Source organism: Salvelinus fontinalis, chromosome 27, assembly GCF_029448725.1.
Source record: "Salvelinus fontinalis isolate EN_2023a chromosome 27, ASM2944872v1, whole genome shotgun sequence".
Classification (NCBI taxonomy): Eukaryota; Metazoa; Chordata; class Actinopteri; order Salmoniformes; family Salmonidae; genus Salvelinus; species Salvelinus fontinalis.
The window spans coordinates 31,031,033-31,058,217 of record NC_074691.1 but is presented as its reverse complement, the minus strand read 5'-3'; the positions used below and the strand labels follow the sequence as shown (position 1 = coordinate 31,058,217).

Sequence of the window (27,185 nt, the reverse complement as noted above, 5' to 3'; positions counted from 1 at the left end):
TTTAAAAGACAACCCAGTGAGCCACAACAAAACTCATATTGTTTTTCTATTCTCAAATGATGATTCAGATGACCACAACAAAAAGACGTGTAACAAACAATGCATCGGGAGATGAAACAGCCGTAAAAAGAAACCCCTAAAATAAGACGAAAAATGAATCTGTCAAATGGATATTGCATAATGTAACGAGAATGTAAACAGTGAATAAATAAGCATTGCTCATTAGCATACAGTGCCTATAGAAAGTCTAAACCCCCTTGAACTTTTTTCCACATTTTGTTGCATTACAAAGTGGGATTGAAAAATATTTAATTGCAGTTTTTTTGTCATTGATCTACACAAAATACTCCATAATGTCAAAGTGAAAAGAAGATTCTACACATTTTTACAAATTAATACAAATTAAATAACAAAAATATAGTTGTTGCATAGGTATTCACCCCCTTTGTTTAAGAAAACTTAAATTAGTTCAGAAGTAAACTGTGGCTTAACAAATCACATAAGTTATGTGGACTCACTCTGTGTGAAATAATAGTGGTTGACAGGATTTTTTGAATGACTACCCCTTCCTCTGTCCCCCATACATACAGTACAATATATAGAAGGTTCCTTAGTCAAGTATCGCATTTTTTTTCTTCATTAATCGGAGAAAAAAATTAAATAATACATTTTGACATTTTCATCGTATTTTGTGTAGATCGTTGACCAAAACATTTGAATAAAATCCATTTTAATACCACTTTGTGGTTTATTACATTTTAAGAAATCCAAAGGGGTTGTAGACTTTTTCTAGGCACGGTAGTTGTTGCAGACTGTTACAGGCCCAGCTGGCTCTAACAGTCACGGTAACAGTATTCCATTTCATCATCCTCGTTGTCGATGGCTGTGAGCTTCAGATGAGAAATGTCTGATATGCTGGTGTCATTTGAGGACAGTACCATAGAAATGTCAGGCATATTGAGTGAACCCGTGAGTGTTCCAGTCAAATTGCCATGGTCTCAGGGGCTTAGTCCCTTCTAGTCATTCTATTTATATAGTCAGTACAACCCCGGAAGAACGGTTTGTTGTAGTCGTTGTTCTTCTCCACACTCTTCGGTCCTCGATTCAGGATGAAAATGGTCCATTGTAGGAGATATGTATGGTCGTATTGTGATCATCTTCTGTAAACAATTACATGAAGATATACTATTGTGGACCAGAATATGGGAAATGAATGACACAAAATTGTTCTCAATCTGAGACTGAATGGTCCATTTCATGGCCAGAGGTGTCCATTTCACCATTGAGGTCTATCAGCTGTTATTACAAAGATGAGTCTGACGTTGATGACCCCATCGACAATGACTGGAGCTTGGAGTTTTGCACCAGTCAGTCTGTCAACCAGACCAGTCTGTCTCAGATTAAGTGGCTGGTTTACCGATTAAAGAGTAGTAAAGCAGCTGTCAGTGAACGGGAGACTCCAAGTGGAATCCACGTGCTTCTCAAAGCGCTGCACCCGCACACACATCCCACACCAGGGCACCCTCACACACATCCCACACCAGGGCACCCTCACACACATCCCACACCAGGGCACCCTCACACACATCCCACACCAGGGCACCCTCACACACATCCCACACCAGGGCACCCTCACACACATCCCACACCAGGGCACCCTCACACACATCCCACACCAGGGCACCCTCACACACATCCCACACCAGGTGCATAGTATAGGTGGATGGTTCCTCACAGCTCCTCGTCTGCTTCTCTGAATGAAGGTCATGGAACCCATTCTCTCTCTCGACACTGAGGTCAACATACCCCGCAATCTTCCTCTTCCTCCAACGTATTCCTCCTCCTATTTAACCATTTAATTTCACATATATTTATACAGCTTATTCTTTGTCAACAAGATCAAATCTGGTGATTCTCATCAAGACCTGTTCAAGATTCCAAGAGCGTGTGCCAATGGCACACCTGCTGTCCCTTGGCCTCCTTCATCTGGCTCCAATGTGCCTGCTGCTCCTCTCCAGTGCTGTTGAGCCCCAGGGACAGCCAGCCCACCTTCTCCCTGGCCTTCATGCTGCTCCTTCGGCTGTACACCGACACCACCAGGGAGACCTCGGACAGCTGAAAGAGGGCCACCTGGAAGACAACAGAGATGGGGTGGGTTGTTTCTTTCTGTCTGTCTCTCTCTCTCTCTCTCTCTGTCTCTTTCTTTCTGTCTCTCTCACTGTCTCTCTGTCTCTCTCTTTGTCTTTGTCTCTCTCTGTCTCTTGCTCTCTGTCTCTCTCTCTCACCTGAAAGACAAAGGTCTCCTTGTAAGTGGGGTTGGGCTGACCGCGGCACACCGACGTCTTGCACTTGGACATCTCCTTGCCCTTGGAGTCCAGCATGGTCAGCTTCACATAGGTGTCTGAGGATGTAGGGAGGGAGTGAGAGAAGGGGAGAGCATGGTGAGAGGCTGCCATCTAGTGAAGATTAATGAACATAACAGTGAAGAACGGCCTGTGGATAGAGTGTCATTTTCCATCCCAGAAATGTTTCGGTTCTCTTTCACGATATGCCAACATTATCGGAGAGGAGCAGACACAGAGTCTCTGGTATAGATAGAACAGGTGTATGGATTGATAGCAGAGGACTCACCTCTCATGATATAAAGTTGTCCCCCTATGAGCTGTTTTATACAACAAAACAGACCGTCTGGGACACAACACACAGAGGGCCAGGAAGGAACGAGGAGAGAAGAGGAAAACAGGAGGGAAAGACAGTTTAGAGAGGATAAAAGGAAAGACAGTTTAGAGAGAGGATAAAAGGAAAGACAGTTTAGAGAGAGGATAAAACACTGTGAAAGTAAGTAAATAAGAGGCAAGAATATAGAGGTTATTCCACCATCAATAATAAAACATGTTATTCAAATCTATGGATTTTAATGCTATAGCTACCCTACTCAATAACATGATCAACTATGTCTTATAGTAGAAGAGAGCAATGCCTTCCATCCCTGTGTCATGTACAGACCTGGGTTCAAATAGCATTTGTTTCTTTCGAATACTTAAGCTGCGCTTGATTGAGCTTGCCTGGCACAATGGAACCAATGCACTACTATTTCAACCCGGGAATGCTATAGCTACCCTGCTGCTATATCTACCCTACTACTATAGCTAGCCTGCTGCTATATCTACCCTACTACTATAGCTAGCCTGCTGCTATAGTTACCCTGATACTATATCTACACTGATACTATAGCTACCCTACTACGATAGCTACCCTGATACTATAGCTACCCTGATACTATAGCTACCCTGCTGCTATAGCTACCCTACTACTATAGCTACCCTGAAACTATAGCTACCCTGCTGCTATAGCTACCCTGATACTATATCTACCCTGATACTATAGCTACCCTACTACTATAGCTACCCTGATACTATAGCTACCCTGATACTATAGCTACCCTACTACTATAGCTACCCTGATACTATAGCTACCCTGCTGCTATAGCTACCCTGATACTATAGCTACCCTACTACTATAGCTACCCTACTACTATATCTACCCTGATACTATAGCTACCCTACTACTATAGCTACCCTGATACTATAGCTACCCTGCTGCTATAGCTACCCTGATACTATAGCTACCCTGCTGCTATAGCTACCCTGATACTATAGCTACCCTGCTGCTATAGCTACCATGATACTATAGCTACCCTGCTGCTATAGCTACCCTACTACTATAGCTACCCTGATACTATAGTTACCCTACTACTATAGCTACCCTGATACTATAGCTACCCTGCTGCTATAGCTACCCTGATACTATAGCTACCCTGCTGCTATATCTACCCTACTACTATAGCTAGCCTGCTGCTATATCTACCCTACTACTATAGCTAGCCTGCTGCTATAGTTACCCTGATACTATATCTACAATGATACTATAGCTACCCTACTACTATAGCTACCCTGATACTATAGCTACCCTGATACTATAGCTACCCTGCTGCTATAGCTACCCTACTACTATAGCTACCCTGATACTATAGCTACCCTGCTGCTATAGCTACCCTGATACTATATCTACCCTGATACTATAGCTACCCTACTACTATAGCTACCCTGATACTATAGCTACCCTACTACTATAGCTACCCTGATACTATAGCTACCCTGCTGCTATAGCTACCAAGATACTATAGCTACCCTACTACTATAGCTACCCTGCTACTATATCTAACCTGCTACTATAGCTACCCTACTACTATAGCTACCCTACTACTATAGCTACCCTACTACTATATCTACCCTGATACTATAGCTACCCTACTACTATAGCTACCCTGATACTATAGCTACCCTGCTGCTATAGCTACCCTGATACTATAGCTACCCTGCTGCTATAGCTACCCTGATGCTATAGCTACCCTGCTGCTATAGCTACCCTGATACTATAGCTACCCTGCTGCTATAGCTACCCTGATACTATAGCTACCCTGCTTCTATAGCTACCCTGATACTATAGCTACCCTGCTGCTATAGCTACCCTGATACTATATCTACCCTGCTGCTATAGCTACCCTGATACTATAGCTACCCTGCTGCTATAGCTACCCTACTACTATAGCTACCCTGATACTATAGTTACCCTACTACTATAGCTACCCTGATACTATAGCTACCCTGCTGCTATAGCTACCCTGATACTATAGCTACCCTGCTGCTATAGCTACCCTGATACTATAGCTACCCTGCTGCTATAGCTACCCTGATACTATAGCTACCCTGCTGCTATAGCTACCCTGATACTATAACTACCCTGCTACTATAGCTACCCTGATACAATATAGCTACCCTGCTGCTATAGCTACCCTGATACTATATCTACCCTGATACTATAGCTACCCTACTACTATAGCTACCCTGATACTATAGCTACCCTGATACTATAGCTACGCTACTACTATAGCTAGCCTGATACTATAGCTACCCTGCTGCTATAGCTACCCTGATACTATAGCTACCCTACTACTATAGCTACCCTACTACTATATCTACCCTGCTACTATAGCTACCCTACTACTATAGCTACCCTACTACTATAGCTACCCTACTACTATATCTACCCTGATACTATAGCTACCCTACTACTATAGCTACCCTGATCTATAGCTACCCTGCTGCTATAGCTACCCTGATACTATAGCTACCCTGCTGCTATAGCTACCCTGATACTATAGCTACCCTGCTGCTATAGCTACCCTACTACTATAGCTACCCTGATACTATAGTTACCCTACTACTATAGCTACCCTGATACTATAGCTACCCTGCTGCTATAGCTACTCTGATACTATAGCTACCCTGCTGCTATAGCTACCCTGATTCTATAGCTACCCTGCTGCTATAGCTACCCTGATACTATAGCTACCCTGCTGCTATAGCTACCCTGATACTATAGCTACCCTGCTTCTATAGCTACCCTGCTTCTATAGCTACCCTGATACTATAGCTACCCTGCTGCTATAGCTACCCTGATACTATATCTACCCTGCTACTATAGCTACCCTGATACTATAGCTACCCTACTACTATAGCTACCCTGATACTATATCTACCCTGCTACTATAGCTACCCTACTACTATAGCTACCCTACTACTATATCTACCCTGCTACTATATCTACCCTGCTACTATAGCTACCCTACTACTATAGCTACCCTGATACTATAGCTACCCTGCTGCTATAGCTACCCTGCTTCTATAGTTACCCTACTACTATAGCTACCCTGATACTATAGCTACCCTGCTGCTATAGCTACACTGCTTCTATAGCTACCCTGATACTATAGCTACCCTGCTGCTATAGCTACCCTGATACTATAGCTACCCCGCTGCTATAGCTACCCTGATACTATAGCTACCCTGCTGCTATAGCTACCCTGATACTATAGCTACCCTGCTGCTATAGCTACCCTGCTACTATAGCTACCCTGCTACTATAGCTACCCTGCTGCTATAGCTACCCTGATACTATATCTACCCTGATACTATAGCTACCCTGATACTATAGCTACCCTGATACTATAGCTACCCTACTACTATAGCTAGCCTGATACTATAGCTACCCTGCTGCTATAGCTACCCTGATACTATAGCTACCCTACTACTATAGCTACCCTGCTACTATATCTACCCTGCTACTATAGCTACCCTACTACTATAGCTACCCTACTACTATAGCTACCCTACTACTATATCTACCCTGATACTATAGCTACCCTACTACTATAGCTACCCTGATCTATAGCTACCCTGCTGCTATAGCTACCCTGATACTATAGCTACCCTGCTGCTATAGCTACCCTAATACTATAGCTACCCTGCTGCTATAGCTACCCTACTACTATAGCTACCCTGACACTATAGTTACCCTACTACTATAGCTACCCTGATACTATAGTTACCCTACTACTATAGCTACCCTGATACTATATCTACCCTGCTGCTATAGCTACTCTGATACTATAGCTACCCTGCTGCTATAGCTACCCTGATTCTATAGCTACCCTGCTGCTATAGCTACCCTGATACTATAGCTACCCTGCTGCTATAGCTACCCTGATACTATAGCTACCCTACTACTATAGCTACCCTGATACTATATCTACCCTGCTACTATAGCTACCCTACTACTATATCTACCCTGATACTATAGCTACCCTACTACTATAGCTACCCTGATCTATAGCTACCCTGCTGCTATAGCTACCCTGATACTATAGCTACCCTGCTGCTATAGCTACCCTAATACTATAGCTACCCTGCTGCTATAGCTACCCTACTACTATAGCTACCCTGACACTATAGTTACCCTACTACTATAGCTACCCTGATACTATAGTTACCCTACTACTATAGCTACCCTGATACTATATCTACCCTGCTGCTATAGCTACTCTGATACTATAGCTACCCTGCTGCTATAGCTACCCTGATTCTATAGCTACCCTGCTGCTATAGCTACCCTGATACTATAGCTACCCTGCTGCTATAGCTACCCTGATACTATAGCTACCCTACTACTATAGCTACCCTGATACTATATCTACCCTGCTACTATAGCTACCCTACTACTATAGCTACCCTACTACTATATCTACCCTGCTACTATAGCTACCCTACTACTATAGCTACCCTGATACTATAGCTACCCTGCTGCTATAGCTACCCTGCTTCTATAGTTACCCTACTACTATAGCTACCCTGATACTATATCTACCCTGCTGCTATAGCTACCCTGCTTCTATAGCTACCCTGATACTATAGCTACCCTGCTTCTATAGTTACCCTGATACTATAGCTACCCTGTTTCTATAGTTACCCTACTACTATAGCTACCCTGCTTCTATAGCTACCCTGATACTATAGCTACCCTGCTTCTATAGTTACCCTACTACTATAGCTACCCTGATACTATATCTACCCTGATTCTATAGCTACCCTACTACTATAGCTACCCTACTACTATATCTACCCTGATTCTATAGCTACCCTACTACTATATCTACCCTGCTACTATAGCTACCCTACTACTATAGCTACCCTGCTACTATATCTACCCTGCTACTATAGCTACCCTACTACTATAGCTACCCTGCTACTATATCTACCCTGATACTATAGCTACCCTACTACTATAGCTACCCTACTACTATAGCTACCCTACTACTATATCTACCCTGCTACTATAGCTACCCTACTACAATAGCTACCCTACTACTATAGCTACCCTACTACTATAGCTACCCTGATACTATAGCTACCCTACTACTATAGCTACCCTGATACTATAGCTACCCTGATACTATAGCTACCCTGATACTATAGCTACCCTACTACTATAGCTACCCTGATACTATAGCTACCCTGCTGCTATAGCTACCCTGATACTATAGCTACCCTGCTGCTATAGCTACCCTACTACTATAGCTACCCTACTACTATAGCTACCCTGATACTATAGCTACCCTGCTGCTATAGCTACCCTACTACTATAGCTACCCTACTACTTCTACATACCATTATTAAAGATACAACAGAAGAGAGCCCATCCATATGTGATGTCATCCATATGTGATGTCATCAATAAGTGATGTCATCCATATGTGATGTCCACTCACTAGGAGGTTTGTCTGAGGCTGTGTTGTTGAACTGTCTGCCCTGGATGACCTCTGCAGAGAGCCTGCCAGTGGTGGAGTTATAGATGAGGCCCAGCAGGATCTCTGGTGTGGAGTCCCATGTAGAGCGGTAGGACAAAGCTGCCACGCTGCGAGACACACTCACCAACGACCCACAGCCCTGTATAGGGAGACAGGAGAGGACAGCTAACACCACATACAGAGTTACAGAGTGGCCTTGGTGGGAATCAGTACAATGCAACTGGATGGCTTGGATTGTGAGACTATGCTTTGTCTAAGGGTCAGTCTACGAGATACTGTACCATTATAGTGCATGCATTTTAAACGATAGCTTCTACTGGTCATTTATCTTCGTTCATATCATACAAATCAGACTTCTATGGTGAGAAATTGCACAAACAGACTCCTCCCACACACACACGCCCCTCTCCACCCCCCATCCCTATCTCCCCAGCAACTTACCGTTAGTGCTGTGCCAGGCTCCAGTGTAACGGGCAGAGCCATCTTGCCCTGCAGGTTGAGTTTGGTCAAGTAGAACACCTTCTCTCCCAGCACCTTCTCCTTCTTCATCCTCCTAATGCTGTAGAGACGGAACCTGACGGCGTGGTCCGCCAGCGCCCCCTGTTCCACCCGGGTGAAGCCGAAGGTCTCTGTGAACATGGGGCACGGCCCCCTCTGCACCCCCGTCTTGGCACGTTGCTTCTTAGTGGGCAGCAGCACCAGGTGCACCTACATTTTGATTTACAGATAACATTTGACTTAAAACATACATGTATCCTGTGTGGGGTTGAAAAATTCCAGGAACGTTCAATAAACTCCCTGGTTTTCCAGAATCATGGTTGGAGGATTCCGTATTTCCTGCTTATTCCCTGCTGATTCCAGGAATCCTCCAACTGGGATTTCGGGAAACCAGGGAATTTATTGAAAGTTCCCGTACTTTTGCGACCCTAATCCTGTGGCTCAGTCAGTAGATCATAGCCCTGGCAACTTCAGGATCGTTGGTTTGATTCCCGCTGGGGCCACCCATATGAAATGCACGCATGAGTTTAAGTCGATATGGATAAGAGAGTCTGCTAAATGGCATGTAGTATTTTTTATTATAGTTATAATGCTTTATAACTTGCTATATGCATGAATGGGTTATAATATATTATGCCTCTTTTCTGTATAATTTCAAAATCATTTTAACTGAAGCTGAAGCTCTTATCCAGGGTGACTCAGTACATTCAACTATGGTAGGTACTAAGGTAGTTACTAAGGTAGGTACTAAGGTAGGTACGAAGGTAGGTACTAAGGTAGGTACTAAGGTAGGTACTAAGGTAGTTACTAAGGTAGTTACTAAAGTAGGTACGAAGGTAGGTACTAAGGTAGGTACTAAGGTAGTTACTAAGGTAGTTACTAAGGTAGTTACTAAGGTAGGTACGAAGGTAGGTACTAAGGTAGGTACTAAGGTAGGTACTAAGGTAGGTACTAAGGTAGGTACTAAGGTAGTTACTAAGGTAGGTACGAAGGTAGGTACGAAGGTAGGTACGAAGGTAGGTACGAAGGTAGGTACTAAGGTAGTTACTAAGGTAGTTACTAAGGTAGGTACTAAGGTAGGTACTAAGGTAGGTACTAAGGTAGTTACTAAGGTAGGTACTAAGGTAGGTACGAAGGTAGGTACGAAGGTAGGTACGAAGGTAGGTACTAAGGTAGTTACTAAGGTAGGTACTAAGGTAGGTACGAAGGTAGTTACTAAGGTAGTTACTAAGGTAGGTACTAAGGTAGGTACTAAGGTAGGTACTAAGGTAGTTACTAAGGTAGGTACTGAGGTAGGTACTAAGGTAAGTACTAAGGTAGTTACTAAGGTAGGTACTAAGGTAGTTACTAAGGTAGGTACTAAGGTAGGTACAAAGGTAGGTACAAAGGTAGGTACTAAGGTAGTTACTAAGGTAGGTACTAAGGTAGGTACTAAGGTAGTTACTAAGGTAGGTACTAAGGTAGTTACTAAGGTAGGTACTAAGGTAGTTACTAAGGTAGGTACTAAGGTAGTTACTAAGGTAGTTACTAAGGTAGTTAGTAAGGTAGTTACTAAGGTAGGTACTAAGGTAGGTACAAAGGTAGGTACAAAGGTAGGTACTAAGGTAGTTACTAAGGTAGGTACTAAGGTAGGTACCACATAAAACAATCACTGCAAGTCAAACGTTCTTCAAAATAACCACCATCTGCACAAAATCAGTGCTAGTAAGGAAATACATTTAAGGGTGAGTGCAAGACAGACAAGTACAATAGTAAAGTGTTAGTTTGTTTATCCCCCACCTGCCACGCAATGTTCCCTGTCTGTTTGAGTGCGGGGATGTCGGTTGCTGCGGTGACAGTGACGGCAAGGCGTTGCTCGCCCGAGTCATACTCGAAGGCCACGTCCAGCGTGCCATACTTGGCCAGCGGCTCGGGCTCATAGCCCACGTGAAGATGGGAGGTTGAACCATCCTTGGGGGGGGGTGAAATAAAGAGAAAGAGAGGAAGACGATAGAGGGGAGGAAAAGATGCATTGAAATTCATGAATCTGTTGGATTCAGTCCTCATCTGTGACATCACAGAGTGAGGTTAGATATAGGCCCTTAGAGCAGGACACAACACTGGGTGAAGGGGAGACGGGAGGGTGAACCATCCTGTGGGGGAAAGGGGGTAAAAGAGAGAGAGAGAGGATGGTAAGATGGATTTGAATGAATCTGTCAGAGTCAGTCTTCATCTGTGACATCACACAGTGAGGGGGGGATCATAAAGCAGGACATGGCACTGGGTGAGTGAGGGGTAAGAGACTGATGGTAGGTCTATCATAGCCAAACAGAGTACTAGCCAATAGGCTTATGTTGTTTGCATTTGCTAGATATCCGGTATGCAACTGAGCGTGTCCGGCTAGCGTGACACATTTCCCTATGGGACATGCTAACAGTTCCCCATCTGGCATACGAGCGTCTATGTCCTAGCTCACCTCTGGTCCCAGGACGGCAGTGCTGTCACTTGGTACATCCTCATCGTAGCCCTTGTTGAGGTAACTCTCAGTGTCCGGGTCAACGCTGGCCTCACTGGAGCGCTGTGTACCATTACCGTCTGGGGACGACTCCCCCAGGCCCCCCGCCCCAGAACGCGAGCGAGACACCCGGACCGGACTATTCTCGTCCTGATACGGGGGTGGCTGGAGCTCATTGAGAGGAGAGCCTCGTCTCATCCGCTGGATGCTGTTGGCTGTGTAAGACAGTTATGGATATGTTTGATAGGTCTCTTGGGAAATGTTTCAAAGATTTATGCGTGTTCCGCCAATCAGACATAGCATGCCTGTCTGCCTGCGTGTGTGTGTGAGTGTGTGTGTGTGTCTTTCTATGTATGTTGTCACATCTGTGAGTTTCTCACCTTGTCCGGCGGAGGCCTCACTGCTCTGGTCGCTGGTGTGTTTGTGTCGGTTGTCCCAGACTGAGGCTCTGTGCTGGGCTGAAGGTTCAGAGTGTCCCCCTGGTCTGTCCTCTTCACTGTCCTCCTCAGAGCCAAGCTCTGGGCAGCTCTGCTCTGGATAGGTGCACACCGATACACACACACACACACACACACACACACACACACACACACACACACACACACACACACACACACACACACACACACACACACACACACACACACACACACACACACACCACACACACCACACACACACAAGATCATAGTACCTCATCACCATCAGCCCAACATAAGACACAACTCCACCCTCAGAGCCTGTATTCACAAGAGTAGGAGTGCTGATCTAGGATCAGTTTGGCCTTTGATATCATAATGAATCAGATTATATGGACACGGTGGGGATCATAGACAAGCACTGCTATTCTGAGACGCTATGTGGATATGGGCCCTGATCATAGAGGATGTGTTTTAACTTTTCAAACCCCTATTCCATCTCCCTGTTCTATCTATTTAATGGTCTCCAGATAGAGGACATATTAGATACCAAACTGATCAAATCGTACACTACAGTTGATCTTAGCCGAACATCATAGAGGAGAATTATCATATTTCTAACTGGTAAACTCTCTCCCTGTATCCATGATGTCACATCTACAACAATCATTGAGAGAAATAGGGAAACCCGTGAGAACTAAAACAAGTGAACATGACAGCGACAGATGTATTTTGATCCATCCATGACTGTTAAAAACTGAATTTGTTTAGAACCCTAAACACTGAGTAACAGTTAGATTTCAGTTAGGTCACAGGCCACAGCCATGAAGAGTAGAGGTGAAGAAGAGGGGGAATGTGGTAGAAGAGAGCAGGTAGGAAGCAGCACACCCTCTCACCTTTATCCTCTTTATTCGTCTTCTTGCTCTCTCTCTTCCCTTTCCCTTTCTCTTTCTTCTTGTCACTCTTCTTCTTATTTTTCTCAGAAGTGGGAGACATTGCAGGTTCAGTCTCTCCATCTCCCTCGGGACTCATCTCATTCTCTTCCTCCTCCTCAGCTTTCCCCTTGTTTTTCTTTTGGGATGCTCTCGACTCTTCCTCAGGGCAAAGAGATTGTGGTGGATCACTATGGTCGTCACTCTGGTGGACCCCATTGGATTTGTCCTCTTTCTGGCCCTCTTTGTTCTGACTAGCAGTGTGGTTCTCTTTCGGCAATGAGCTGGTTTCTTTATCTTCAGGCTCTTCCTCAATGGTCTCTTGATGGCTATTTTTCTTCTCTTCCTCCAGTTTCAGCCTCTCCTCCTTCTTCTTGTCTTTCTCTGCCTTTCTTTTCTCCTTCTCCTCTTTCTTCGTCTTCTCCTCCTCCTTCCTTTTCTCCTCCTTTTCCTTGTCCTCTGCAGAACTCTCCCCTGGTTTTACCACTCGCCAGCCTCCATCTTTCCACACCCATTCCAATTGGGCTGGAACATAGTCCTCTGCTGTCACGTCACTCGATTGGTTATTCTTCGAGTCATTGGATTGGCTGAGGTTGGAGCTATAGTCTGCCAAGCTTGAGCAGGCCTCAGAAGCCTGCCTCTTGATTTTGCTCCTGAATGAGTCTGCTATCCCTTCCTGGGCCTTTCCTTCCTTGCTGTCCTGGCCCCCCTCTGCCGCTTCTGCAGCCTCCTCCTCCTCCGTCTGCACCTTCTTGATGACCTGGTCGCTGAGCTCAGTCAGCTGGTCACTGACGCTGTAGGTGGCATCACTGACGGCGCTGGCTAGGTCGTCCACTCTGCTGCTGACTGAATCCAAGATGGAGGAGATGTTTACAGATGGTAGGTTCTGCCCAAAGCTCTTGAAGAACGCCATGTTGGGTGGACTTGCTGACGGCTGTGGTGGCTGTCCTTCTCCACACTGTCTGGTTGGTTCTAGATTATCTTATCACCTCATCACAGGCTCTGGCTGGGACATTTGGTTCATTAGAGTGTAGGTAGGTATTACTGCCAGGTATTACTGTCAGGTATTACTGTCTGAAATCCATGACTTACACTTTATACATGTATGAGGAGGACAATTTGTGGATAATGTCTATGCATGACCTTCTCATCCACAAGCATGTATCGTAACAGTGATTGTTTGTCAGACAATCAGATATGGATTTATTGGTATCATTTTGGGACAATCCCCAGAACCTACATTAAGCCTAAACCTGAATCAATACATTTGCTTTTCATTCCAGAACTAGGCTTTATCTGTGTCCAGGAAACTAGCCTAGGACCATAGAACAATAAACAAACTGCTTACAGACTTTGAGTGTTGTACCACTTGATGTGTTTACCTTGCTGGTTGGGCCTATAGTCGTCGAGGCGTGGCAGCTCGCTGGTGCTCTCCACTGACAGCTTGTTGCTGACGTAAAGAAAAAAGAGAGCCATCACGGCCACGAAGGCCGCAATGGAGGATAGGACTCCTAGCAGCTCTGGAGACACTGAGGGGAGGAGAGGAGAGGAGAGGCGAGGCGAGGCGAGGCGAGGCGGGGCGGGGAGGGGAGGCGAGGCGAGGCGAGGCGAGGCGAGGCGAGGGGAGGGGAGGGGAGGGGAGGGGAGGGGAGGGGAGAGGAGAGGAGAGGAGAGGAGAATAAAAGACAGACATATAGAGACAAAGAAGAAGACAAAAACAGAGACCAAGGAGACTGTGTGAGTAGGCTGAGTAGAGAAACCTGATAGCTTCACCAGTATAATACAGCAGAAACCTGATAGCTTCACCAGTATAGTACAGCAGAAACCTGATAGCTTCACCGGTATAGTACAGCAGAAACCTGATAGTTTCACCGGTATAATACAGCAGAAACCTGATAGGTTCACCAGTATAATACAGCAGAAACCTGATCGCTTCACCGGTATAGTACAGAAGGAACCTGATAGCTTCACCAGTATAGTACAGAAGGAACCTGATAGATTCACCAGTATAATACAGCAGAAACCTGATAGTTTCACCAGTATAATACAGCAGAAACCTGATAGCTTCACCAGTATAATACAGCAGAAACCTGATCGCTTCACCGGTATAATACAGCAGAAACCTGATAGTTTCACCAGTATAATACAGCAGAAACCTGATAGCTTCACCAGTATAATACAGCAGAAACCTGATAGTTTCACCGGTATAGTACAGTAGGAACCTGATAGCTTCACCAGTATAGTACAGCAGAAACCTGATAGCTTCACCAGTATAGTACAGAAGGAACCTGATAGCTTCACCAGTATAGTACAGAAGGAACCTGATAGATTCACCAGTATAATACAGCAGAAACCTGATAGTTTCACCAGTATAATACAGCAGAAACCTGATAGCTTCACCAGTATAGTACAGCAGAAACCTGATAGCTTCACCAGTATAATACAGCAGAAACCTGATCGCTTCACCGGTATAATACAGCAGAAACCTGATAGTTTCACCAGTATAATACAGCAGAAACCTGATAGCTTCACCAGTATAATACAGCAGAAACCTGATAGTTTCACCGGTATAGTACAGTAGGAACCTGATAGCTTCACCAGTATAGTACAGCAGAAACCTGATAGCTTCACCAGTATAGTACAGAAGGAACCTGATAGCTTCACCAGTATAGTACAGAAGGAACCTGATAGATTCACCAGTATAGTACAGCAGAAACCTGATAGCTTCACCAGTATAGTACAGAAGGAACCTGATAGCTTCACCAGTATAGTACAGCAGAAACCTGATAGCTTCACCAGTATAGTACAGAAGGAACCTGATAGATTCACCAGTATAGTACAGCAGAAACCTGATAGATTCACCAGTATAGTACAGCAGAAACCTGATAGCTTCACCAGTATAGTACAGCAGAAACCTGATAGCTTCACCAGTATAGTACAGAAGGAACCTGATAGCTTCACCAGTATAGTACAGCAAAAACATGATAGCTTCACCAGTATAGTACAGCAGAAACCTGATAGCTTCACCAGTATAGTACAGCAGAAACCTGATAGCTTCACCAGTATAGTACAGCAAAAACATGATAGCTTCACCAGTATAGTACAGCAGAAACCTGATAGCTTCACCAGTATAGTACAGCAGAAACCCGATAGCTTCACCAGTATAGTACAGCAGAAACCTGATAGCTTCACCAGTATAGTACAGTAGGAACCTGATAGTTTCACCAGTATAGTACAGCAGAAACCTGATAGCTTCACCAGTATAGTACAGCAGAAACCTGATAGCTTCACCAGTATAGTACAGCAAAAACATGATAGCTTCACCGGTATAGTACAGCAGAAACCTGATAGATTCACCAGTATAGTACAGCAGAAACCTGATAGCTTCACCAGTATAGTACAGCAAAAACATGATAGCTTCACCAGTATAGTACAGCAGAAACCTGATAGCTTCACCAGTATAGTACAGCAGAAACCTGATAGCTTCACCAGTATAATACAGCAGAAACCTGATCGCTTCACCGGTATAGTACAGAAGGAACCTGATAGCTTCACCGGTATAGTACAGCAGAAACCTGATAGCTTCACCAGTATAGTACAGCAGAAACCTGATAGCTTCACCAGTATAGTACAGCAGAAACCTGATAGCTTCACCAGTATAGTACAGCAGAAACCTGATAGCTTCACCAGTATAGTACAGCAGAAACCTGATAGCTTCATAATTACAGTACAGACCAGTTAACTTCACCATTCCAGTCCCTGGATGGTAGACCAGGCGCTGCTGGAAGTGGTGTTGGAGGGCCAGTAGGAGCAGTCTTCCCTCTGGTCTAAGGATATCCCAATGTCCCAGGACAATGAAGGGGACATTGCCCAGTACATAGGGTGCCGTCTATAGAATGCGATGTTCAAAGGGTGTCCTGACTCTCTGTGGTCATTAAAAATCCCATGGCACTTATCGTAAGAGTAGGGATGTTAACCCTGCTGTCATGGGTAAACCATTATAGTACAGTTAGCTTCACCATTACAGTATAGTACAGTATAGTTAGCTTTATCATTACAGTACAGTGCAGTTAGCTTCACCATTACAGTACAGTTAGCTTCACCAGTATAGTACAGTGCAGTTAACTTTATCATTACAGTACAGTTAGCTTCATCATTACAGTACAGTATAGTTAGCTTTATCATTACAGTACAGTATAGTTAGCTTTATCATTACAGTACAGTACAGTTAGCTTCATCATTACAGTACAGTATAGTTAGCTTTATCATTACAGTACAGTATAGTTAGCTTTATCATTACAGTACAGTACAGTTAGCTTCATCATTACAGTACAGTATAGTTAGCTTCATCATTACAGTACAGTATAGTTAGCTTTATCATTACAGTACAGTATAGTTAGCTTTATCATTACAGTACAGTACAGTTAGCTTCATCATTACAGTAGTTAGCTTCATCATTACAGTACAGTACAGTGAGCTTTATCATTACAGTACAGTATAGTTAGCGTTATCATTACAGTACAGTATAGTTAGCTTTATCATTACAGTACAGTATAGTTAGCTTTATCATTACAGTACAGTATAGTTAGCTTTATCATTACAGTACAGTATAGTTAGCTTCATCATTACAGTACAGTATAGTTAGCTTCACCATTACAGTACAGTTAGCTTTATCATTACAGTACAGTACAGTTAGCTTTATCATTACAGTACAGTACAGTTAGCTTCATCATTACAGTACAGTTAGCTTTATCATTACAGTACAGTACAGTTAGCTTCATCATTACAGTACAGTATAGTTAGCTTTATCATTACAGTACAGTATAATTAGCTTCATCATTACAGTACAGTATAGTTAGCTTTATCATTACAGTACAGTATAGTTAGCTTTATCATTACAGTACAGTTAGCTTCACCAGTAAAGTACAATACAGTTAGCTTCACCATTACAGTACAGTACAGTTAGCTTCACCATTACAGTACAGTACAGTTAGCTTCACCATTACAGTATAGTACAGTACAGTTAGTTTCACCATTACAGTACAGTACAGTTAGCTTCACCATTACAGTACAGTACAGTTAGCTTCACCAGTAAAGTACAATACAGTTAGCTTCACCATTACAGTACAGTACAGTTAGCTTGACCATTACAGTACAGTACAGTTAGTTTCACCATTACAGTACAGTACAGTTAGCTTCATCATTACAGTACAGATAGCTTCACCAGTACAGTTAGCTTCACCATTACAGTACAGTACAGTTAGCTTCACCATTACAGTACAGTTAGCTTCACCAGTATAGTACAGTGCAGTTAATTTTATCATTACAGTACAGTACAGTTAGCTTCATCATTACAGTACAGTATAGTTAGCTTCATCATTACAGTACAGTATAGTTAGCTTTATCATTACAGTACAGTATAGTTAGCTTCATCATTACAGTACAGTATAGTTAGCTTTATCATTACAGTATAGTTAGCTTCACCATTACAGTACAGTACAGTTAGCTTCACCAGTAAAGTACAATACAGTTAGCTTCACCATTACAGTACAGTACAGTTAGCTTCACCATTACAGTACAGTACAGTTAGCTTCACCATTACAGTATAGTACAGTACAGTTAGTTTCACCATTACAGTACAGTACAGTTAGCTTCATCATTACAGTACAGATAGCTTCACCAGTACAGTTAGCTTCACCAGTACAGTACAGTTAGCTTCACCATTACAGTACAGTTAGCTTCACCATTACATTACAGTACAGTTAGCTTCCCCATTACAGTACAGTACAGTTAGCTTCACCATTACAGTACAGTTAGCTTCACCATTACAGTGCAGTACAGTTAGCCTCACCAGTACAGTTATCTTCACCAGTACTGTTAGCATCACCAGTATAGTACAGTACAGTTAGCTTCACCAGTACAGTACAGTTAGCTTTACCAGTACAGTACAGTTAGTTTCACCAGTACAGTACAGTAGTTAGCTTCACCAGTACAGTTAGCTTCAACAGTACAGTACAGTTAGCTTCACCATTACAGTACAATACGTGATTAATATTTTAATTCAAAGCTCAGCAGACACGTTTATGTATGCCAACAATAAATCATGTTATTAAGCAGCATCCATTGTTATTGCTGAGCTACTATATTTACTGGGTGCAAATGTTCCTTTTGTTTTGTACACTCAGTGTACAGGCCATTGAATAGCCACTGGTGCATGAGTGGCTGTTGAATTACAAAAATAGAACAGAGATGCCAGAGGAAAGAAAAGTTCAGAACATACTTCAAAAGTCTACATGAGAGGCTGAATTTTGATCTGATATGCACATGCAGTGCCACTGAGAACAATTCAGGAACACTGAGAATAATTCAGGAACACTGAGAATAATTCAGGAACTATGAAGGGTCATTGGTAGAGTATTGTGGGCGGACGATCATCAATATGAAACTTCTATTGCCTGAGGAGTCAAGTCATTACAGCTCTCGTTCACACTACATCTCCAGAGAAAAGGCCCACCATTCATCCAACCTCTTGCCCTCTTCTCCAGTGCTCCCGCACATTGGCTAACCGGGCGATCTGCATTGTGTCCCACCCACCACCCGCCAACCCCTCTTTTACGCTACTGCTACTCTCTGTTCATCATATATGCATAGTCACTTTAACCATATCTACATGTACATACTACCTCAATCAGCCTGACTAACCGGTGTCTGTATATATATATATTTTTTTATTTCACCTTTATTTAACCAGGTAGGCAAATTGAGAACACGTTCTCATTTACAATTGCGATATAGCCTCGCTACTTTTATAGCCTTGCTACTGTATATAGCCTGTCTTTTTACTGTTGTTTTATTTCTTTACCTACCTATTGTTCACCGAACACCTTTTTTGCATTATTGATTGGAGCCTGTAAGTAAGCATTTCACTGTAAGGTCTACACCTGTTGTATTCAGCGCATGTGACTAATAAACTTTGATTTGATTTGACTGAGTTTAGAAGGAACTACTTCTCGTGGACTATCTCTTCTTCTCACCATGGCAACAAGCAGACACCACTGAAGCCTGACAACTGACAAGAAGTAGTGCCTTCTCCTGTGTCCTCCTCTCCCAAACGAATAGACTGATAGTCAAAGCTCAGCGAAAAGAGTGAAAGAGAGGGAGAAAGAGAAGAGAACAAAAACCCACGGGCACAGCTCACCTTCTCCATTCTAGCAGCTTTTCTTTTGTTTACATTGAGGATGTGTCTGAAGCCCCTACCGTCTAGCCTACAGCGAACTTTTCCATTCTGTCAAAACAGCAGTGTTGTTCCTCTTAGTGGTAATCTGGTTATCCAAGACAATTATTGAGTCCTACACAAAGAAAATGCTAAAAAGTCCAAAAACATAAAAATTGGTTATGATCCTAATATTGAGTCCAACATAACCAACAGCTGTTACAACACTTGGAAACCATGTGGTGATCTTTTAAGTTTGGTACAAAAATTCTTCGATTCTCAACAACACCTAACACAGTTACAGTACCTATCCTCTCTCACTGGTGACAATTCTGGTAATTGAGTCAAGTTAGGTGTCCTTGAAGTCCAAAAGTGTCCCTGAAGTCCAAAAGCCAGGCATAACTGTACTGTACAGTATGTCCCTCTCCCTGTCCCTAACCGGAGTGTGGTGGTGTACTGCTGTGTACATGTCAACTGCCCCTAAATAATTCAAACACCTGCAGTAACAGGATGCCTCTCTCATTGACAGATGCTAACTGAGCGTTAGCCACCCCATGCTAACCTGACCTGAGCCCGTGTTGACAAAGTCCAAGTGCTGATAGAGGAGCAATTTAGCCTTTTTAGATCTTAATGAAGGGGATTATATGGGCAGGGGGGACCTGATCCTTTGAATATGTACCCTAAGCTCCACGTTGTCCCACTCTGCACTCACTAAGGAGTACTGTAATAAAACAATGGAGACGATGGTCATGGAGGCTGGCGGTCATGGGGGCTGCTGGTCATGGAGACTGCTGGTCATGGAGGCTGCTGGTCATGGAGACTGCTTGTACTGGAGGCTGGCGGTCATGGAGGCTGCTGGTCATGGAGGCTGGCGGTCATGGAGGCTGCTGGTCATGGAGGCTGGCGGTCATGGAGGCTGCTGGTCATGGAGGCTGCTGGTCATGGAGGCTGGCGGTCATGGAGGCTGGCAGTCATGGAGGCTGCTGGTCATGGAGGCTGGCGGTCATGGAGGCTGCTGGTGAGTGAAGTCATGGATACAGTCGACTGACTCATTTTATCAGTCATAGGACAGATGGGATGGGCTTGTATGATGACTTTCCACAGCTGCAGAGTGGATTGGTTGTGTGTGTGTGTGTGTGTGTGTGTGTGTGTGTGTGTGTGTGTGTGTGTGTGTGTGTGTGTGTGTGTGTGTGTGTGTGTGTGTGTGTGTGGTGTGTGTGTGTGTGTGTGTGTGTGTGTGTGTGTGTGTGTGTGTGTGTGTGTGTGTGTGTGTGTGTAAGCGGGTGGTGGAGGTGAGTGTGTAGGGTTGCGTGGGGCAGTCTATGAACCGAGAATCAGAGAAAGGAAACACCAACGTGTCCTCTGCTGGACAGTTTGTCAACTGGAGTCCAGAGCCTCAGGGCTGCATCTGGTATCCAGGTAACAGCCACAATATATTTTAAAACGCAGTTCACAAAATCAGTAATTACAAGTGAAAGAACATGAACATTTGACATTCAACTAACGAAATATATATGTTGACAGCCGAGTTACTCTGACAAATGTGTACCAGGTTTGTCCACAGAATTCTAATTCAAGAAGGCATGTGATTATCTGAGATTCTTTGATCGGACAATAAAACGACTGAATAGAAAGAAAAAAAGCTTTTATTCTAATATTTCCTCTTTGCATAATTCATTGTTTGCATTCAGGCTAGCTGAGCATGGTAGCAATGGCAACAATGTTTTGATACCCTTTTTCAGGACCCACTATCAGGGTGCCATTGTAAGTGTGTTTGAGGTTACTACAGGAAATGTAGAGTGCGCGTAGTGGAAACGTTGCTTACACATGGACCCCCACATACGAAAACAAAACCTCTGTGGTAAATAAATCATGAATACTGCTGCTTTCTCCAGAGAAGAGCTTTAAAACTTGATATGCCACCCATTAATAATTCACAAGCAGATATACAGTAGAATATTCAAGAAGTTTGTAACTATAACTATTGAGTATCCCTCTATATATGTAGGATCTTAATTTGAGACAGTTTGCTGCGGCAGGAAAATAATCCTGTAGCAACAAGAAATGTGAATTATTACGTGGATTAAAATGAGCGTACATTTTTTTGTAGGGGTTGATACATTTTTCATTAGGAACAATAAAGGCTGACATTTTAAAGTGGAAATTACAAACTTTAGAAGCCTTTTTAACCTTGAATACACTACAAGTTTGCATTTCCTGCAGTGCAGAAACATTCTCAGCAACAAAAGAGTGATCAAATTAAGATCATACATGCAGTGAATTCGGAAAGTATTCAATTCCCTTGACTTTTTCACATTCTGTTATGTTACATCCTTATTCTAAAATGCATTAAATTCATTTTCTCTCATCAATCTACACTCAGTACGCCATAATGACAAAGCTAAAACAGGTTTTTAGACATTTTTGCAAATGTATTACATTTTTTAAACAGAAATACCTTATTTACATAAAAATACCTTATTTACAAAGTACTGAGTAAATGGTCTGAATACTTATGTATATGGTATATATACATTTGCAAACATTTCTAAAAATCTGTTTTCAGTTTGACATTATGGGGTATTGTGTGTGGATTGAGGAGGAAAAAAACAAATGTAATCAATTTTAGAATAAGGTTGTAACGTAACAAAATGTGGGAAAAGTAAAGGGGTCTGAATACTTTCCGAAGGCACTGTATGTGTACTCCAAAGATCCAACTGAGCATGTTAGATAGCTACGTGCTTTGATGGAGCCATCTTCCTATGTTTAAGGGGGATACAAGTACAGTCAAGCAGACAGACACAGATACAAAGAGTACAATGGAGTACAGACAGAGCATAGAGAGAAAGACAGACAGACATGTAGACAGACAGACAGGACGCCCCCCTGATCTTACCTCGTCTGGCACAGATGAGCTCATGCACGCCACAGCTCCTCCCTCCACCACCTAAGGGTTAAAGGGATAGGAGCGTCAGGGGTGAGGGGTTAAGATATTGCTCTGTGTCTCAAGGGTGCCACATGTCGGTCCCTATGATGGCTCCTCCACAGCCTCTCCCATAGAGTTAAACCAAGGCTATTAGAGGCAGGTGACACACTAATTAACTCCAACCAACTAATCTCATGGAGTAATCAAGTGTTTAATTACATGTAATTCCTGTGAGGAATCCTAACTGAATAGGGTTTTAAAATGGAACAACTGTGTCTGTCCTTAAAACGGTTTCATTTATAGTATACAGAAGTATACAGAGTATATGTAAGGGATGAACGCAGACGTTCAGCACATTACCTTGGAAATAATGGACAAAGCAGCAGACGAGGTGGAGCCGAGTCCCTTGACGGAATTCATTTTTCCAAGGTAATGTACAGAACGGAGGTGTTTATCCCGGTTATACCACAGTTGCCAAAGAAAACAATATGAAAACACACATTTACCGGTATAAATACTTTAAGAAATGTTTTTTAATGTTGATATTTTCATTTTTATAAGCAAATTCATACTTTTTCATCTTTAGGTTGCTAGAGGCGTTCGTTCGATTAGTTCGGTATTTACAGACGCGACCCAGTCGTTTGTTCTTTATGTTCCCTTGCTTGCTGCTAGCTAGCCAACTAGCTACAGCTATACAGTTACGACCTCTGCAGCCAGAACAGCAAAGTTTATTCTGTTGTGTTTGTTTAAGCTGTTTATCCCGCTTATACCAGTTGCCAAATAAAACTTTACTAAGCATACATTTACAGGTAGAAATACAAAATATTTGTTGATATTTCCATTTATATAAGCAAATTCATACTTTCTCTTCTTTTGGATGCGACCCAGTCATTTGTCCGATTAGTTCGATATTTATGTTCCTATCCCTTTTATCCCTTGCTTGCTAACTAGTAAGCTAGCTACAGCTAACACAGTCATAACCTCTGCAGACAGAATAACAGCAAAGTAGCTGTTTTCTATTGACATTCATTTGGATACATCCATAACAATGAGCTGATAATGCCCGATTTTGCCTGGCATAAATAGAAAAGTTTGCTTTCTCGTAAGGACACTCGTCAACACTGACTTTTAATTATGAGGAGATCGCATTGCATATCAAACACTCGGCTAGAAGCTAGCTAAATAATTTGTTGCTAGCAAACCTGCCAATATGACAGCCAAATTCTAAAATATTTGTTGATAAACAGCTGGTCAAACTAGAAACATGTGGGAGGATTTGCCAGCTATAGCGGCGGAGGGGTTAGGAGAAATTCATGTTCACCAACCACCATGTTAGGTCATCAGATGCTTAAAAAAATAAGTCTCTACAAAAACAAATCAAAGCTAGCTAGCTACGTTTTTCCTTGTCGCACCTGCGTTTACAATATATCCAATTTCAGTTTGTGTACGGTCTGCTTGTGTACGGTCTGCTTGTGTACGGTCTGCTTGTGTACGGTCTGCTTGTGTACGGTCTGCTTGTGTACGGTCTGCTTGTGTACGATCTGCTTGTGTACGGTCTGCTTGCGTACGGTCTGCTTGCGTACGGTCTGCTTGCGTACGGTCTGCTTGCGTACGGTCTGCTTGCGTACGGTCTGCTTGCGTACGGTCTGCTTGCGTACGGTCTGCTTGCGTACGGTCTGCTTGCGTACGGTCTGCTTGCGTACGGTCTGCTTGCGTACGGTCTGCTTGCGTACGGTCTGCTTGCGTACGGTCTGCTTGCGTACGGTCTGCTTGCGTACGGTCTGCTTGCGTACGGTCTGCTTGCGTACGGTCTGCTTGTGTACGGTCTGCTTGTGTAGAGGCATATTGCATCATGACTGCAAGTTCTCCTGATATCTTTTCCAACTGTCCTGATATTTTCTCCAACTGTTCAGTTATCTGGTTTTAATGTCCATTCTAGAATGCCCTTTAGCCAATCAGAAATGAGTATTCAGCCATGCTGTGGTATAATTATAAACTAGTTGGTTTAAACCCTGAATGCTTATTGGCTGATTGGCTGACAGCCGTGGTATACCACGTGTATGACAAATAATTTATTTGTACTGCTCTAATTACATTGGTAACCAGTTTATAATAGCAAATAGTTACCTCGAGGGTTTGTGGTATATGGCCAATATACCAAGGCTAAGGGCTGTATCCAGGCATTCCACAGCCCATAGCCATGGTATATTGGCCAAATACCACACCCTCTCGTGCCCTATTGCTTAAATAGATCAGTGTTCTTAACCCTGTATTCAAACCTTTTCAAACTCATAAGACAATAAAGACACACAGGCACGAATACAGACACACACACACACACACAGATACGGGGCAGATGCACACATGCAAGGCACACGCACGCACGCACGCACGCACGCACGCACGCACGCACGCACGCACGCACGCACGCACGCACGCACGCACGCACGCACGCACACACACACACACACACACACACACACACACACACACACACACACACACACACACACACACACACACACACACACACACACACACACACACTTGGCACTATGCTATGTAGGACTTAATGTTCTGAGTGGCTACAGAGAGAGTGTACTATAGCTCTTAGCCTTATTACTGTAGTTCAGGCTCTTGACTTTTCACCCTCCTATTACACTACTGAGTGTGTACTATACTCCCTATGGAGGGTGAGTTTACAGACACAGGAAATAAAAATACATCACTGAGGTCAATAAGGCAACAAGAGCAGTCAGAGCAACCTGTCTCCTGACCTTTCACAAACACCAACCTATGCACTCAGCCTTAGCCAGCTTGATTAAAGCTCTCCTTTCCCATCGACATTTCAGCAGAGGAAAAATAAACGGAGATTGCTCTAATAGTGCAACACAGGCTACTGCTTAAACATGTATGATGTTTTTACTTTGACGGTATATGACCAGTAGAGTCTACTCTTTCTATCTCTTTCCTTCTATGTTTTATATCAACCATGCAGCAAACAAGTCAGGTAAAAACAAAAAGCATCGTCAAATAGGCAGCTTTTATATCCTCTGCAAAAGCTAAAGCTGTAGCCTACAGAAAATGCTTCCTATTTGCGCTCAATGAAATGTTGTGTTGTGAGCCGAAGCCTGCCCCATAAAACATGGATATAGGCTACACAAAAGCTATAAGTAATTGATAAACATCTGCCTTTACACCGGTGACCAGTAAAGTATAGATGAGCATTGGCCAAAGACCAGCACATTCACCAGCTGACAGTGACTCTTTCCTCTCTTTCTCTCTTCTCTCTCGCAGCATCGCATTTGCCAGGTGTGACGGCAACACTTCCAGTGCTGAGACCGGATAGCAACCAACCAACGTGCGAGAACACGTGACCAAGTAGCCTATATATGTGTATGATACAATATTGCGCGGAAGCAGCCATGCAGCCTTGAATGTAGGCAGTGTAGGAGTTTACCTTTGACAGCATTTATCTGGCTTCAACAGTAGTAAAGTTCACATTCCATTATCCTTTAATAAACTTGAACACTTACTAGGCTATGCTATCCTGTTTCTAACGAACCATTCTTGAGGACTCGCACACGTCCATGCGTGAGACTCTGTCAAGACAACGTGATGACCGAGTCACATTTATTTTGTATCATCGCTGTCCACTTCAGGACCACTTAGCGTGGTACAGTAAAGTGTCACGCGGCGCATCCCACAACATCCCCACATCTTTGCGGCTACTCTTCAGCATCTCTGCAGGCTACAGCACAAGCTGACGAGACACCGCAATGTGCATGTATATCATCACTAGACATCTATCTTGCTGAATAAATGGTACTGTCAATAAGCATTCTAGCTCTGTCCCATGCAAGTTATATGAGTACAGCAGGTCACCTGTACCGGTGTAGGCTACTTACCATCAACCGCCATTATGTTCTGTTCCAGATTGAACCAAAGCGAGGGGGTGAAAACTGGGGAGAGGTTATTCTTGTGTTTGAAGGAGGGGGGCATTGTTTGATAGCCTGATCCAAGACCATTCTGACCGATGCGCTCTCGTTGCGTTTAGCGAAGCCGAAAGTAAACTCGCGAGATCAGGCTGATTTGTATGAGCACCGACTGACTTTAGCCTACATGTGCAATGAAAAATTGTAGGTTATTTGCAATAGCTACTTATCTTAATAATTGCATGTTTAGAAAGTATGATGGATTATGTATAAAAAATATGATAGTGCAACATAAATGAATTATATTTGTGTATCACATAGCCTATGTTATGTATTGCTACATACAGTTATGTAAAGTTATACTATTGTAATATTCAAAGTTTCATAAAATAAATGAAAATTGTGTAGTTATCAACAGGCCTATTGGTATTACTGTGTAATTATGTATTACTGTGTAATTATTGGTAAAAACACCCAGATAAAATTCCATGTAACGATATGGCGGGTTGGCCGATATGCAAAGAGTAGCCCGGTAATGTGATTAAAACTAATTATTATGTAC

At 43.2% G+C, this 27,185-nt stretch overlaps 1 protein-coding gene across 3 annotated transcripts; it reads right to left on the bottom strand.

Moving 5' to 3' along the window:
• Nucleotides 1–28: 28 nt before the first annotated feature.
• LOC129825451 (synaptotagmin-14-like) lies at nt 29–27,131 on the bottom strand. Of its 3 annotated transcripts, XM_055885563.1 has the most exons (11): nt 26,597–27,131; nt 22,659–22,709; nt 13,932–14,078; nt 11,579–11,731; nt 11,160–11,413; nt 10,484–10,654; nt 8,648–8,914; nt 8,168–8,345; nt 2,632–2,688; nt 2,286–2,401; nt 29–2,130 (listed from the first exon to the last, which is right to left on the bottom strand). In XM_055885563.1, the coding sequence occupies exons 1-11, from the start codon at nt 26,688–26,690 to the stop codon at nt 1,930–1,932; spliced, it is 1,689 nt and encodes a 562-aa protein (XP_055741538.1). In that variant the 5' UTR covers nt 26,691–27,131; the 3' UTR covers nt 29–1,929. The 3 variants fall into 3 exon arrangements, with proteins under 3 accessions (XP_055741538.1, XP_055741536.1, XP_055741537.1); XM_055885561.1 differs by lacking the exons at nt 22,659–22,709; nt 26,597–27,131 and adding an exon at nt 12,514–13,555 and having other exon boundaries at nt 13,932–14,019; XM_055885562.1 differs by lacking the exons at nt 2,632–2,688; nt 13,932–14,078; nt 22,659–22,709; nt 26,597–27,131 and adding an exon at nt 12,514–13,922.
• Nucleotides 27,132–27,185: the final 54 nt, after the last annotated feature.

What these genes read in the sequence shown, in the direction of transcription:
- LOC129825451 (XM_055885561.1), bottom strand. Translation starts at nt 13,462, where the DNA reads ATGGCGTTCTTCAAGAGCTTTGGGCAGAACCTACCATCTGTAAACATC. An exon ending in CTGCCGTCCTGGGACCAGAG is followed by an intron (nt 10,655 to 11,159) that starts GTGAGCTAGGAC and finishes CCCCCCCCCAAG; the next exon opens with GATGGTTCAACCTCCCATCT. An exon ending in ACAACTTTATATCATGAGAG is followed by an intron (nt 2,402 to 2,631) that starts GTGAGTCCTCTG and finishes CTACATCCTCAG; the next exon opens with ACACCTATGTGAAGCTGACC.